Source organism: Marmota marmota, unplaced genomic scaffold (genome assembly GCF_001458135.2).
Source record: "Marmota marmota marmota unplaced genomic scaffold, marMar, whole genome shotgun sequence".
NCBI lineage: Eukaryota > Metazoa > Chordata > Mammalia > Rodentia > Sciuridae > Marmota > Marmota marmota.
Genome location: NW_026000171.1, coordinates 2529800 through 2544822, shown reverse-complemented (window position 1 = coordinate 2544822; position 15023 = coordinate 2529800). Strand labels below are relative to the sequence as shown.

The 15023-nt window shown below is 39.6% G+C and overlaps 1 protein-coding gene across 3 annotated transcripts in view; it reads right to left on the bottom strand.

The window, feature by feature from the left end:
* The window catches only part of Vwf (von Willebrand factor), a 156091-nt gene that overhangs the window by 30374 nt on the left and 110694 nt on the right, over positions 1-15023 (bottom strand). For all 3 annotated transcript variants that reach the window (XM_015500732.2, XM_048787659.1, XM_048787660.1), the window contains 4 exons: positions 9326-9546; positions 7955-8147; positions 7216-7557; positions 5203-5402 (listed from right to left, as the gene is read on the bottom strand). In XM_015500732.2, the coding sequence (XP_015356218.1) occupies positions 5203-5402; positions 7216-7557; positions 7955-8147; positions 9326-9546 (956 nt within the window). The remainder of the gene's footprint in view (positions 1-5202; positions 5403-7215; positions 7558-7954; positions 8148-9325; positions 9547-15023) is intronic.

The following is a 15023-nucleotide window of genomic DNA, read 5'->3' as shown; positions in this document are numbered from 1 at the left end:
CTCCACAAATAGGGATGCAGAGTTAGGACTTGGTCTATCTCTGTATTCAGATATCAGATTAAATTTAAACTTAAAATCAAATTCAAGCTAAATTGCCCCTGAAAAAAACACATTCTTATCCAGTAGCTCAAAAGCCTCTAAAACATCACCAGGTTGAGAAAGTCCCACTTACTCTTTCTGCTTCCACAGTTAGCTAGAAAGAAGGAAGACCAGAGATCTCCAGGTGAATCACCCTTCCCCAAGGAGCTCCCTCCTCCTTCAGGGTGAGACCCTCAGAGCTGTTCTGGTCACTTGTCACTCAAACTGCAACAGCTAACATTTCAACGCCATCTTCTGTGTGCCACTGTTTCAAGGGCTTTATCTAAATCACTCACATCTTCCCTACTTTTTTTTAAATTTGTTCTAATTAGATACACAGGACGCATAATGCATTTTGACACAAATGGAGCACAACTTCTTATTCCTCTGGCTGCACACAATGCAGAGTCACACCAGTCATGCAATCACATATGTATATAGGGTAATAATGTCTGTCTCATTCCACTGTCCTTCTCATCCCCACACCTCCACTTTTTGAATGATAAAGCTAAGGCACTCGCTCAGGATTACGTAGTACAAGCAACAAAGCTACAATTCAGACCCAGAATTCATATTTTTAACCACTGTGTTCTGTACCTCAAATAGTGACTAACATTAAATATATTCAAGATATTTCTCTAAGGGTTTTACATCCATTACTTTATCTTCCTTATAATAACCCTATGGGATAAGTACTATCATTATCTTGTATAAAATGATAGAATTGAGATACTGAGAAATTAAGTAACTTAACCAGGTCGCATATTGAGGATTTGAACCCAGCATTCAGTCTCCAGATGCAACAGATTTAGCTGCTGTATCATAACTACCTCTCATCCAGAGCCACAGCATCTACCCTGGGCAGGTTTGGACACACTTATCTGGGATCAGTCCCAACAACTAATAAAAGAATTGAGGAAATAAAGCTCATCCATGAAAAGTTGAATGAGAGAAATAATTTATGATATGCGCATGCTGTGGAACACTATTTAGCAATGAAAAATAACCATCTAATTAGACACACAACCTGTATGAATCTCAAAAGCATTATGCCAAATGAAAAAAAGCCAGGCACACTGCCTGATTCTACATATATAAAATTCCAAAAACTATAAATGAATCTATAGTGACAGAAAGCAGACCAGCAACAAAAAAATTAATAAAAATTAAAAAGAAAGCAGACAGACTAGTGGTTGTCTAGAGTTAGGGGATGGATTTAGAAGAAGACAAAAGGAAACTTTGAGGCTAATGGAAATCCATCACCTTGATTATGATGATGGTTTTATGGATGAACACATGGGTCAAAATCCTTCAAATTGTACATTTTAAATATGCACATTATATCTCAATAAAGCCATTTTCAAAAATGAAAAACACATAAGCATAAAGAAAATTTTCATGAGGGATGGGTGATTAGAGATGTCTCACAAAGACATGCTTATGAAGCCTGGGAAGGACCTCGCAAAGAGGAAGAGGAAAGAAATTGCAGGTGGGAACTGAATGAAGAAGGATAAAGAGGAAGGAATGTCCTTGTGGGCAAGCAGGGCTGGGCCTGGTGGTGGCCTGGGCACAGCATGGGGAGGCAGGTGGGATGAGGACCTGATTGCAGCTCTGTGATTATGATCCTACAGAGCTTTACGGAGAATCAAATTAAATGATCCTTTTCCTGGATTACAATGCCAGGCGCAGAATAAGGAGTTTGCACTTAACTCCATAAGCAAGGAGCTGCCCTGAAGGTCTGCAGCAGGACCCTGCCTCAGACGGAAGCATGTTAAAGACAAAGTTGGAGATGGCGAGCAGGCTGCAGAAGAGAAGACTTCAGGGCCCTAAAGACATCCGACAGTGGCCACAGCGCTGGTGTTCCAGGGCTTCTCCAAGGGCTGGGAAGATCCAGGACAGAAATACAGGGTTCTCTATCCTGAAAGTGTGCAATTCTAAAATAGATGTCTAAAAGCAGGTGTTCATCATCCTTCTCCAGGGTTTTTGGTCTTCCCAGGAGGTTTAAAGAAACCCCACCAAAGACAGGGCACAGAATCAATGGCCCCCAACAAAGCTAAGGATGAGTAAGCTTGCTGGAGGCCGCTCTACTAGCCTGGCCAGGCTACACAGCAAACCTGCCAGCAGAGGGCACTCCTGCACAGGCCCATGCCAAAGGTTGCCTGTCCTCTGCCAGGTTGCAGGCAGAGGCATGACTACCATCTGAACAGACCAGGTGGAGGAGCCAGCTGCAGGTCAAAGTAAATAGAGATGCCACAAGATGCCTACCTGGAGTATGGTTGGGAAAAACCAAAGTCTTCAAAGCTCAAAGCCAGAGAAGGGACACACAAGTCATACACCACCCACCACTGTGGAGCCTGAGAATTTGAATGAATGCAAATGAATGAGCCCTATCGCAGCACAGCAGAGACTGAGGGAGAGGTAAGGAGGTTCCTAGCTATGGGCTTCCCGGTGAAGGATGCAGTTCTCCCTGAGTTGACATAGGGCCTGCCAGCATGGTGTCCCACCACCAGCTCCACAGAGAGGGACAACCTGTGGTGGCTTCTAGTCCCTTCTGTGCCCGCTATAAAGGCTTGTATCTTTGGAGCACATTTTGTAAAACAAACAAGAGCTATGGAAACTGATAAATATTTTACCCTTCCAAAGTAACTATAATAGATTTATACCATGGTTTATTTCCCCAAAGGAAGATTTTTCTGAGCTTTTCATTTTTTTCAGTTAAAAAATTCCCTTAATGGAAATGTTCTTCATATTAGAATTTTAGTCTTTCTCTGCTTTGAAAGTAGAAGCTGAAAACGCAGGTGGTTGGACAAGATATGTGTTTTCACCCATTTAAGCTATATTTTCTGAACAACTAAAACTGGCTGTGTTCTCTGCAAAGCTTTTGATTAATTTTATGTTACTTGATTTTTAAAATATATTTATAAGGTTGTTTCTATGTCCAAAAGATTGCGCTATTTGGATGGATTCCTTACACAATCCAATGCCTATTCTAACGTTTTGTACTGAAGGTGAGGAGAGGAGAAATAGAGTGAGAGGAGTGGAGAAGGGGGGGCTGGAGATGCAAGACATGAGGATAAAATTCACAAGCTCCCTACTTTCAGGGCCCTAAAGACACCTGACATTCATGGAGCCAGAAACACTTAGCAAATGAGTTTACTTCTCATCACAGAATACCAAAGACAAGGGTAGAGACCAGTTCTGCCTCCTTCTGAGAGGAAGCACTGGGCCCCTACCAGAAAAACCAATCAGGAATTACCACTAAGCGCTAGCACCATATGTAAATGCTACACATCATTTGAGCCCTGTGGGAGTCTAAGAGCTGTGCAAATCAAGGAGAGAGATGTAAGGTTTTTGTCAACTCACTTGGGGAATATTATGTACAGCCAATTGCTTAGTTTGGCAAATTAAAAGATGGCGGTAAAATCTGACTGGGCTTCTCTCCTGGCTCTTCTGTTCCACATTGAGAACAAATGGGGTCCACTGTGATGAAGTCCAACAACTAAACTATAACAGATGAGATCCATTCAAGTAGTACCCTAATAAGTAGACCCATTCAAGTAGTACCCTAACTGATCTCAGTGCAACTGATGCCCACGCTTATACAACTGTACTGAGATCAGTGGCTGGGCTGGAACACTACGGGATGACCTTCTGCTATAAGTGGGAGTCCCAGCCTTATAACTTCATGCCATGCGAGCCTCAGCTTTTCCATCTTTCAATAGGACATGTGATAAGGATCCTACAGAGCTTTGGGAAGAATCAAATAAAATGATCCATTTCCTGGCTCACAATGTCAGGGACAGAATAGTGTAGTTATCGTAATTACTGTTTTCAACATTTCCTATGGTTGGTTGACTAACTTTACCACAAAAGTTCTCCTAGTTGTGACTACACACAGAGATAAGTCACCAAACCTGGTCCTCTCAGTAATGTTAAAAGTTCTTCTTAGTGATTTTGGAAGTGTTAGATCATGAATGCAGACAGGATCATAGAACACATTCACCTTTCCTAAAAGCCAAATGGGTTCTACCTCTATCTTGCTTGGTAGTATCTCTGTCAAGGGTGAGGGCCAGACCACTGCCCACATTCACATAGGCACAGACACACATAAGCCCCAGATCCTTTAAATACACATGGTATCAGCTTGGAAGAGATATGCTGTCATTTCAGACCAAGAAGGGGGAGTCTGCTAACTCTGCCAAATGTTCTTTCCAAGTGTTCTAATTAACTCCTGCAGAGCTAAATAAATAAATAAATAAAAACTTATGACTCAATAGCTCCAAGCTAATCAGTCCAAAAAAGATGTACTAAAATAGCAATTCCATATGATAGAAAGAACAAGATCTTTGAGGTCAGATGGAACTTCAAAATCTGAGTCCAACTCCCATTTCCGTCACTTACAAACTGTGCATATGGGCAAGCTACTAAGCTCTTTAAGACTTCTTCATAGGGCTTCATAATTCTTCATAGGGCTTCTGTGAGTATTTATAAGTAATAGAGGATATCCTGATATATTCTATGGAATTCTAGTCTACAGGAATGTTACACACACACACACTCACACACAAACTGCATGGTTAAATAAGTTGAAGAAACAAAAATCCTCTTAAATATTTGCAATATACATTAGCACCCCAAAAGTGCTGAAGTATCCTGCAATAAAGAAATGTGATAACTATGTTTAGCTAAGTATTTTTTCAACTCATTTGGCCACAAGTAACTGTTAATATCTTGCAAAAAAAAAAAACCACCTTTGAAAAACAGTGAGAAAATTTATACATGGTGGGTTAGCATAATCAAGGTATATAATATAATCTGAATAACGTCAGGCATCACCATATAAAATATTCATTTTCTTTTCCCTCCTGAATTCCTATATCATTCTATGTACATGAATATGATCATAAAATAATAGTAATAATGTGAGAATAACACTTTGGTGTTTGATTGCCCAGCTAATACATGACAGGCCCAGAATTTCAACCAAAATCTATCTGAATCCAAAGCCATTATGTAATACTGCCTCCCTATCCCTCCATGATCCCCTTAGGAGTTGACCTCCTGCAGAAGTTGGCAGGAGCCTGGGAAGCCATCCCACAGCAGGTGAAAGGCCAAGGCTACTACCTGGTGCTGGACTCCATCCTCCCCAACACACTGAGTGCAGGCCTCCTCAGGGACACAGCTGCCTTCCAGCATGACTTGGTGTGGGGGACAGAAGCAGCCTTCCGAGGGATGGTCCCCACAGGAGCTCGTATTGCCATCACAGTGCCGGAGGCAGCCATGCTCACAGTGGTTGTACACGAAGGACTGTGGGCATGACATGGCTGCAGACAGAGAAGGAAGTCACTCTCAATGGCACACACCAGAGGAAAACACAGACGCAGCTGATTCAAGATGTTCAATCATCTGACAAACTTGCTACAGCAGAGATGACAACTTTTCACCAATGTTCATTCTCTCCATCTTCCATAGAAATGGAACTTTCAGTTGTATACACAACCACCCAGAATAAAGAGCTCATTTCCCAACATCCTTTGCAGCTAAGTGTGGTAATAAGATTAAATTCTGGCCAATGAGCTATAAGAGGAATGTAGTATCCTGTGGCAGCCTCCAAAAATCATTTTTAAAAGACAGCTGTGTGTGCATGCCGTTTGTTCCTTTTCTCTCCTTCCCCATGGAACACGCAAATGATAACTAGAGCTGCATCTTAAACCAGGCAGAAAAAGATCACGCTCAGGTGAACCCCAGAATCACTTGATATCACCTTCCTCTGATCATCCATATGACAGAGAATTTTATTTCTCAGCTACTTGCAGCCAAATTGAATCCTAACTAAGTGAACCCATGCATCCTTAGCAAGCTTTGTGGCTTTTTCTTTGGAATGCAGATGTATGTGACGCTTTAAAATTCTCTTAAAATTAAAAAAAGAATCCATAGCAATGAAGAGTGGCCTTGGGAGAGAGGCTACAAGGTGATTCACTGTCGTTCTCACCCTGTTGGCAACTACCTCACACACCCAGATAGAGAGGATTTCCAAAGATTTTCAAAGAGTTGGAGCACAATGAATAGCCAGGATATGCACAGAGAAATTAGCAAACAAAAAAGGTTCTTCCATGGTGTGACTCTTCATTGTGTATAACCAGAGATATGAGAAACCATGCTATATATATGTAATATGAATTGAAATGCATTCTGCTCTCATATATAACAAATTAGAATTTTTTTTTTTTAAGTGCTTACAGTAACTTAGATACAAGAACATGCTCCTTGACTTCAGGAGATTAAGAGGAGGAAGTGTCATCCACATGGACTCAAAAAAAATCAGAACTCAAAGGAACCTGGGGGCAGTCTTGCCCAACTCTCTCATTCCACTGTGCAGAAACTGAAGCCCAGAAAGACTAAGAAAACAGCCAATCACCAGTGAACTAAGACTAGGATGCCCAAGTCCTCCAGCCCCAGTTACAACTGCTGACAGCTTTATAATAATGAACTCCAGCTTGCTTAATTCCAGTTAAAAAAAAAAAAAAAAGAAAGTCAGCCATTATATTTGATACAGATTGAGGGTGTTTAAATTCAGTGTTCTTTTCACTCCCGCTCCTCTTGAGGGTAGGATTCATATCTAATTCATTTGCTTTCCCCCACATTTTAAATGACAAATAAATGCCACATTCAAGTAGGAAAGCTGACCTTGAGGGGAAGACAGCTACACTAGCAATCCTGTGGTGTTTGTAATTGAGCATCTTCTTAGTAACCGAATGGCAAAATTCCATTCACACTTCAAAATCCAGCTCAGGCAAAGCCTCCTCTGTGAGCTTTGGCTATGGCTTGGTGAAACTTCAAATTCATTGTGACTGGTTATATAGTACTGCTGATGTGTAGTGTCTAATACGTTGAATTCACATTTGTTTGAATTATAGAATACTAATAGAAAGGATCATCTTTGATTTATATAGAACCCTACATTCAAAGTACTTATATATCTATCATCTTACCTGATTCTTTTCTGAATCCTAAGGAATAAGAAATATAGGGATTTTGATCTTCATTAGGCAGAAAAGAATCTGAGGCCCAGAAAGGTTGAGAGAGACCACAGTTAGTTGCCCTCCAGGACTTGTAAGAGCACATAAGGGAACTCACCACAGAACTCAGGTGTCCTCCAATCCACACAGACCCCATTGGTCCGACAGAGGTGGGCATAAGAGGCAATCACCTCACACACTCGCTCCCGGTGGCAACCGTCCTGCTGGCAGATGGCATAGAACGTGGCTGGGGCAAGGACCTTGTGGCACTCAGCAAACAGGGCTGAGAGGAGGACCTGGCAGTGGGAGCTGTCAGAGACAGGACACTGCTCCTCAGGAACCGACTGGCACATCTGCCCTGGCTGCTGCACTGTCCATTCCTGGACGAGCGTTTTCCAGTCTGTGGTGACTGTGCCATCCCTCAGCATGAAGTCGTTGGCCCCATTCTCATCACAGATCCCTAGAGAAAAAGGAACGAGTTAGCAGTCATACAGGCCACCACGCTGACGCTGGAGACCTGGCCATTCTCCACCCCACCAGCATCTGAACATTGTGATGGGGTACTGGCCACTAGACCCAGAAACCCTCCATCCAAGAACCCTGAAAGTACAATGCATAAGATTTATAAATGTAGGGGGGAACCGAGGTACAGTGGCTTGTGCCCGTAATCCCAGCTGCTCAGGAGGCAGAGTCAGGATGGCAAATTCAAGGCCAACCTGGCAAATTAGCAAGATCCTGTCTCAAGGAATAAAGGGGGCTGGAATTCAACCCCTAGTACAAAAAAAAAAAACACTTTTTAATTAAAAAAAATAAACGACAGAGAGAGAGAGAGAGAAATGTGGAGAAAATTTCCTTACCACAGAGGCCATACATCTTTGAAGCAAACACCTTGGGGCTCAGCTGCAGTTGAAACTCATTGTTTTGTGGAGTGAATGTGATAATGTGGCCAAGACGGTGGAATCTGACCTCATACATGATGGCACCATAGATGCTCACCTCCATGTTCCCACCCATGTAAGGGGCAGGGACCAGTCTCCCATTCACTGCCACCTGCCCAAAGAAGGAAAAGGTCATCAGTAGTCCCAGCAACAAGGAATCCTAGAACTTGAGTCTCGGCTTCCTACTGAAGTCACTGAGATGTCCTACACATTCATCACTCAACAGCAGTGTTGACCACGAGCCCTGATATTTGTCAACAGCTTTTCTAAAATGCAGGCACTTTGTAGAGCTTGCTGGGGAACAGACAGCTATAGTACTGTACAGACAGCCACGCACCTGGAGCTTGAAAGACCAGGGTTAAAGGGAACCTTGAGTCTGTGACTCAACAGGGAAGGGTGACCCCTTCAGGACAGGTTAGAAAAGTTGCTATTTTTCCAGCTCATCAGGGCCCTGTCTCCAGGATTATCTAACAGAAGTACTTCAGGTCCTCTTTGCGTGCACGTGTGTCCCTAGAAGCTCTTTTCTTTGGAGGCACCACCATATCAAACATATTAAAATGTACTCACACCCTGTGATGAATATAATTTTTGCTGTAAAAAAAAAATTGGAAGGGTTTTTACCACTTTGATTTTAAAATTATTTGGCTATGAGTTCTCATTTAATATATGATGAGCTATGATTTTTTCAGAAATTATTGTTCATGTTCAGAAATTCTTGCAAAGTGAGAAAAATCTAGCCTACGAGTTATTTTCATGCAATGAAATATTTATGATTTTCAAGTGAACAAGTAAAGAAGTTGGCATAATGTAACCTTTTGTAAACATCTAATCAAACATTTATTTATACCAGTTTGACAGTTTTCAAATTTTGGAGCATTATAGTTTGTTTAGGCCCTAAATATTTCCAAAGGCCCTGATTTAGGCCCTAAATATTTCCCTTTGGAAAGCTCACAAGCCTTAGACACTGGGCTCATGATGCCTAGTGGGTAAACAGTCCTTGTGCCAACCCCAATGCTCCATCAGTGCCAGAAACTGGCACTAAATTCATAATTTAATGCTATCTAAAATTGATTTGCTCTTCCAATTCTGGGCTCAGAAAAATATGAAATCAGGCCAAGAAAAGGGAAGTGGCAAGGAGGCCCTCAGAAGAAGGTGGTGCTCTGCTAGTCTGGCAGAAGGTTGAGTCCCAACCAGCAGCACCAGCTAAAGCCAGCTGCCACCAGCTCCATGTGGCTCCCCTGAAGTTCTGTTGCAGCCTTGCCATGGGGCCCCACAGAAAGCACCTCTCACCTCCATGTCACTGTGGAGCTCAACTGAGAGGCCATCATGCTTCACCTCGATGGATTTCATGCAGGTCTGCCTCTCACCAGGGCTGCAGGCACCATTGTGGAGAATCACCTCCAGGTCTTGCTCCTTGTTTTGAAACAGGACATAGGAACAGCTGCCAGTCAACTTGAAATTCTGCCCATCAAAGGTCACAATGTGCCGAGTGGAACTGCCCATGCACACACCTGGATGCGGGGAGCAGAGGATGGATGAGACACTATTCAAATCCCCATACCTGCAATACACTCTCTGTGTCACCAGGCTGCACACAAATACAGTTTCACAGGCCATTTGAGGTCCTATCGACTGATTTCCTTCTTTTTACAGATTAGGAACCTGACTGAGGTAGAAAGGATTAGGTAACACTTGCCATTAAATATTTTCCTGGAGAAGTATTAGAAGGATAAATATTGCATAAAAACATGATAAATTGTAGAACCCTGCTTCCAAAATATGTAAATGTACAATGTGAATGATCTACTCTAAAGGGATGCCTTGGCCTAGGAAACAAAGCTAAGTTCCAGGGCTGTTATGACTTGTTGAAATCACAAGGAGCTAAGCAAGTTATGAACTCATGATCTCATTGTAAAGAAAATTCACCTAAAGACACATGTGTCCTTTCTGCTGCCAAGTGACTAATGGTATAAGTCTCCATGTTGACTTATTGCACAAGAGAAGTATTTCCAGGGCCAAAAACATGGTTGGGTCTCAGAGCTCCATCATTTGACCCTCATTCATTCACATAATTAGCAAATTTTCAAGGTTCCTATTAAAACACCAATTTGTGAATACTAATCATTTTATATCTACATGTTTCAGTGAAAATTCCCACTTTAAAGGTACCACTGCCATTAATGATTTGAAAGCTAATCTTAGACCTAAATGAGGTTGAAGATGAGTTTTCCTGACAAATCATGACCACTTCTATTATGGTGGGTAAATAAAAGCTCAAGAACTGAGGGGCAGACTCAATGGAACAGTGAGACCACACTAATGCCCTTCCCTCATAGCCAGTCCTGGGGCATCTCCACCTGCCTGGGTGACTGATAGGGAAACAGAGTCACTGACAAATGACAGGTCTGGATGGACCATTTCTTGGAGCTTAACAGCCTCCATAAAAATTCTTACATTCAAAATCTCCTCATTTTTTCAGCATTTAATCACTTCTAACTACAAGACTGAATGCTACTAGCCTTCTGGGTCCATGCTAAAAGTATCCCTTTTATGATTTGAAGAAGTGTCCCCAAAGATCCTTGTGTTGGAGGCTTGGTTCCCAGGTCACAGTACTAATAGAAGGTGGTAGAACCTTTAAGAGGTGGGGCCTAGTGGAAGGAAGTCAGGTCACTGGAAGTGTGCCCTCCAATAGGATATTAGAACCCTGGTCCCTTCCTCTCTCTTTTTGCTTCCCAGCTTCCACAAGGTGAGTAGCCTCTTCTGCCAGATGTTCCTGCCATGTTGTGCTGACTTACCGTAGGCCAAAAAGCAACAGGGCCAACTGACCATGGACTTAAATCTCTAAAATTGGAGTCTAAATGAACCTTTCCTCTTTTTAAATTGAGTATTTCGGGTATTTTGTCACAGTAATGGAAATCTGACTAACACAATTCCCAATACTTAAGCTGTTAATATCATCAAGTCAAAGAGTCAGCCCAAACTGCCATAGAATAGAATATATTTCAAAGCAAAGAAATTATTTTAGTTTACACTTGGCAAGCTAATAATAAAGACTCATTCCATGTGACTATGGAATGGATATTTTAGAGCCAAAGCTCAGAATTGAATTCTGTTTTACCCTTTGTTTGCACTATGACCTTAGATTACTTAACTTCTGTGACTTTCTCCTTTCTCTTCTGCATACTGAGGTTATAATAGCTATCTTTTCGAATTATTATGAGTTAGTTGCAATATAGATTAAATGTCTGATTGATAGAGCTTGACATGCATGTATGCAGGAAGCCATCCTTGAAATTCATGAGGATCTTCTCTGGGCATGAAGCCAAGGAGATTTAGGTTTGGCCTTAGGAACTATCTGTGGCTTTCCCACGGCAATAGATTGCCCAATGCACGTGACCTTTATCTCCGTTCTGCTAGGAAGATCCCCCATAGTAGCTCCGGAGATGGGCGTAACCCATTAGGAACTGAACAGTCTACCTTTAACCTTTTTGGTGAAGAACATTCTATAGAAGGCCTTTGATGTTTCCCAACATAAATAAAGCAGACACGGGCTGCATTTTGTTGTAATCTAGAAGCTCTATGTGTCTGATCGGCTTGCCCGTCCTGCCCCCGCTTTTGAAACTACTTTCTGTGTTCTGTGGTTTTTTTGCCACTCTATTTTTCTTAGCTTTTATTTCTCAGCCACCCATTCCACAGAGGGGAACCCCATTTCCACCATCTGTGCAGGGCACAGGTGAGACATACATATTTCATAAGTAAATCTATGAATCTTATGAATAAGCCAATGTTGTAGGTATATTAGAAGTTGAGTTGCCTCCATGTCTGGAATACCAAATTACTTCCCAATAAACCAACACATCATACACCAGTTTATCTGTCAGTTTTAAAGAGCTACATATATTTACACATTCCCATGTTAAATAGCGGGAAAAAGTAAAGCTAAACCATTTTTTAAATTAATATATGAGAGGCATATAATAAAATATTATCACAAAGTATACTACTTATAAATATCTCCTGAAATCATTTTATCTCATTTCTCTCCTTTTTTTCAATATCTTTCCTACTCATTCTCTAAGTGACAATAAAAATACCTGTAACAGAATATTATATTAGAACTTTTGTCTGAATATAAAAATGTGATGAATACAGGTATTGAAGTGAATTGATAAACCAACTAAAATGTAAAGATTCAAAAAGACATTCAGGAACTGGAGGTAGAGCATTTGTCCAGCAAGCACAAGGCCCTGGGTTCAATCTCTAGCACCAAAAAATATATATACCCAGAGTAACCAAAGGCTAGAGCAACAACTTTCTAGGTCCCTAGGTCCACACAGCTCATACACCCTACAAACACAGCACAGAATAATAAGGAGAAAAGTTCAACTATGACATTAAAAAAAAATGCCTTCAGCATAACTAAAAAACAGAGAATACCCAACCTTTAAAGTAACTGTTAATAAAATAAGAAGAGAAAGCGGGGAATGGTGGCACACATCTGTAATCCCAGATTACAGATTAGCCTTGAGTTGAGGCAGGAGGATCACAAGTTCAAAGCCAGCCTCAGCAACTTAGCAAAGCCCTAAGCAACTTAGCTGTGTCTATATAAAAAATTAAAAGGGCTGGGAATGTGGCTCAGTGGTTAAGCACCCCTGAGTTCAGTCCCTGATACCAAAACAAAGAAAGAAAGAAAAAAATAAATGGTAAGATGCAATTGAAAAAGAATTTTTTAAAATATACATTATTTATTAATAACTATTTTGAAAACTCGGTGCAATAAATTTGGAAGTCCCTGGGTGAACTGGATAAATTTCCAGGAAAATAGAGATTATCAAAATTAACATCACTAAATGAAAAGGCAAAGAAACATAAGCATTACAATACCCATGAAAAAATTTAGATAAATTTAGCAAGAATTAGAAAAAATTACCCCCACAAAACAAAAATAAGAAAAAAACACCAACCCCAAATGGTTTTACAGGGAAATTTCATTAAACTTTCCAAGACCTGATAGTCCAGTGTTCCATAAACTGTTCCAGATATTGAAAATGGGAGAAATGTTCTCAAAGTTTTTTATGAAATAAGGTTTAGCATTAATTGACATCTAAATTAGATTTTAAAAAATAGCACCAGGAAAACACACACACACACACATACACCATACACGTGAGACTCAGAGGGAAGATGGTAGAGTAAGAAGCACCAGGAGTCTGTCCCGCCACCTAGACAATAATGGCACTGGAATCTGTCTGCTATAGTAAATCAACAGAAATTCTCCCTGAGAAAGAACACATAATAGACTTATTAAACAAAGACTTTTAAGTAATGTCTTAAAGATATCAAAAAGTTAAAAGAGAATATGGATAAATTCAAGAAAATAATGTATGAACAAAATAGAAATATCAAAAGATAGAAAATATAAAAAAGAACCAGAAAGAAATTTTGGAGCTGATTGGAACTTCAGCTCTAAAACTTTTAACTTCACTTTTTGTCTTCTAATGATTAAAGAGGCAAATACATTTTAAAAACAAAAAATAGCCTCTTTTATTGGACACATGGTACATAGAGATGTAATTTTGTGACATCAATAACTAGAAGAGTGTGGGTACAGAGACAAAGAGCAAGTTTTTGTTACTACAGTTAAACTGGAATCAATGTAAAAGAGAGCGTTAAAATTTAGGATGTAAAATATGATCCTCACAGTAGCCACACCAAAACAATAGACAAATACATACAGAAAATTAAAAGGGAATTAAAATGTTTCACTACAAAAAAATCAACTAAACACAAAAGAAGAAAGATGGATGCACCCTGAATTTATTCCAAATGTTTAAATTTGTTTGTTACTATTATGAATGTTTTCTTCTCTTCGTTATATTTTTAATTGATTACTTTTTGTGTTTATGAATGGTATTGATGTCTATACCTGTTTTATATCTTATGATCTTATTTATTATTTTCTTATTGAATTAATTTTATCATACAAATTAGGGTTATCCAGATATTTAAATGATGTCATATCATTTACAAATAGTATTGTTTTGTTTTTCTTTTATCAACTTTTGTGCCTCCAGCCACAATGGGAAAAAAAAACTGTGTGACTGCTTCCATAAGTACTTAGAGTAGTCAAATTCAAGGAGACAGAAAGTAGAATAATAGTTTCTAGGGGCTGCAAGGAGGGAAAATAGAGAGTGAGTGTTTAATAAATACAGAGTTTCAGTCTACAAGATGATAAAACACTTGGGAGGTGGTTGATGGTAATAGTTGCACAACAATATGAATTTACTTAATGTCACTGGACTGTTCACTTAAAATAGTAAATTTTATGTTATTAATATTTTGCCCTAAGTTTAAAGAAATTAAAGTCTGCAGACCAATATCACTTATGAATATCAAAGTCAATGTACTAAATAAAATATTATCAAAAAGAATCCAACACCATATAAAGAAAATAATGGAACATAGTCAAATGGTATCAATATCAGGAAATCAAAATAATATATAATATTAATGTATCTAAGGAGGGAAAATCTAGTGATTATCTCCATGGATGTCAAAAAAAGCCTTCACCAATACCAAAATTCCACATTCTTGATGAAAACACTCAAAAAATGATAATTGAAAGATACTTTTTAATAGAATAAAACTCACTGCAATATATTTATGTTTCTGTATGCATATGTGTGTGTATGTGTGCGTGAGCATTTAGCCCTGAAATCAGTCTCTTACTTAATGACAAAATATTAGAGGCATTAAAGAACAAGGTAAGGATATCCACAATCTCCTTTACTATTCAAGATTGTACTAAATAATTTTGTGAATGCCATTATGAAAGAGAAATTAATGGAGGCACAAAAGTTGATAAGGGAATAGTAAAACAATACTATTTGTAAATAATATGACATCAAAACTGGATAACCCTAATTTCTATGATAAAACTAATTCAATAAGAAAATAAGAAATAAGATCTGCAACAGGTATAGACATC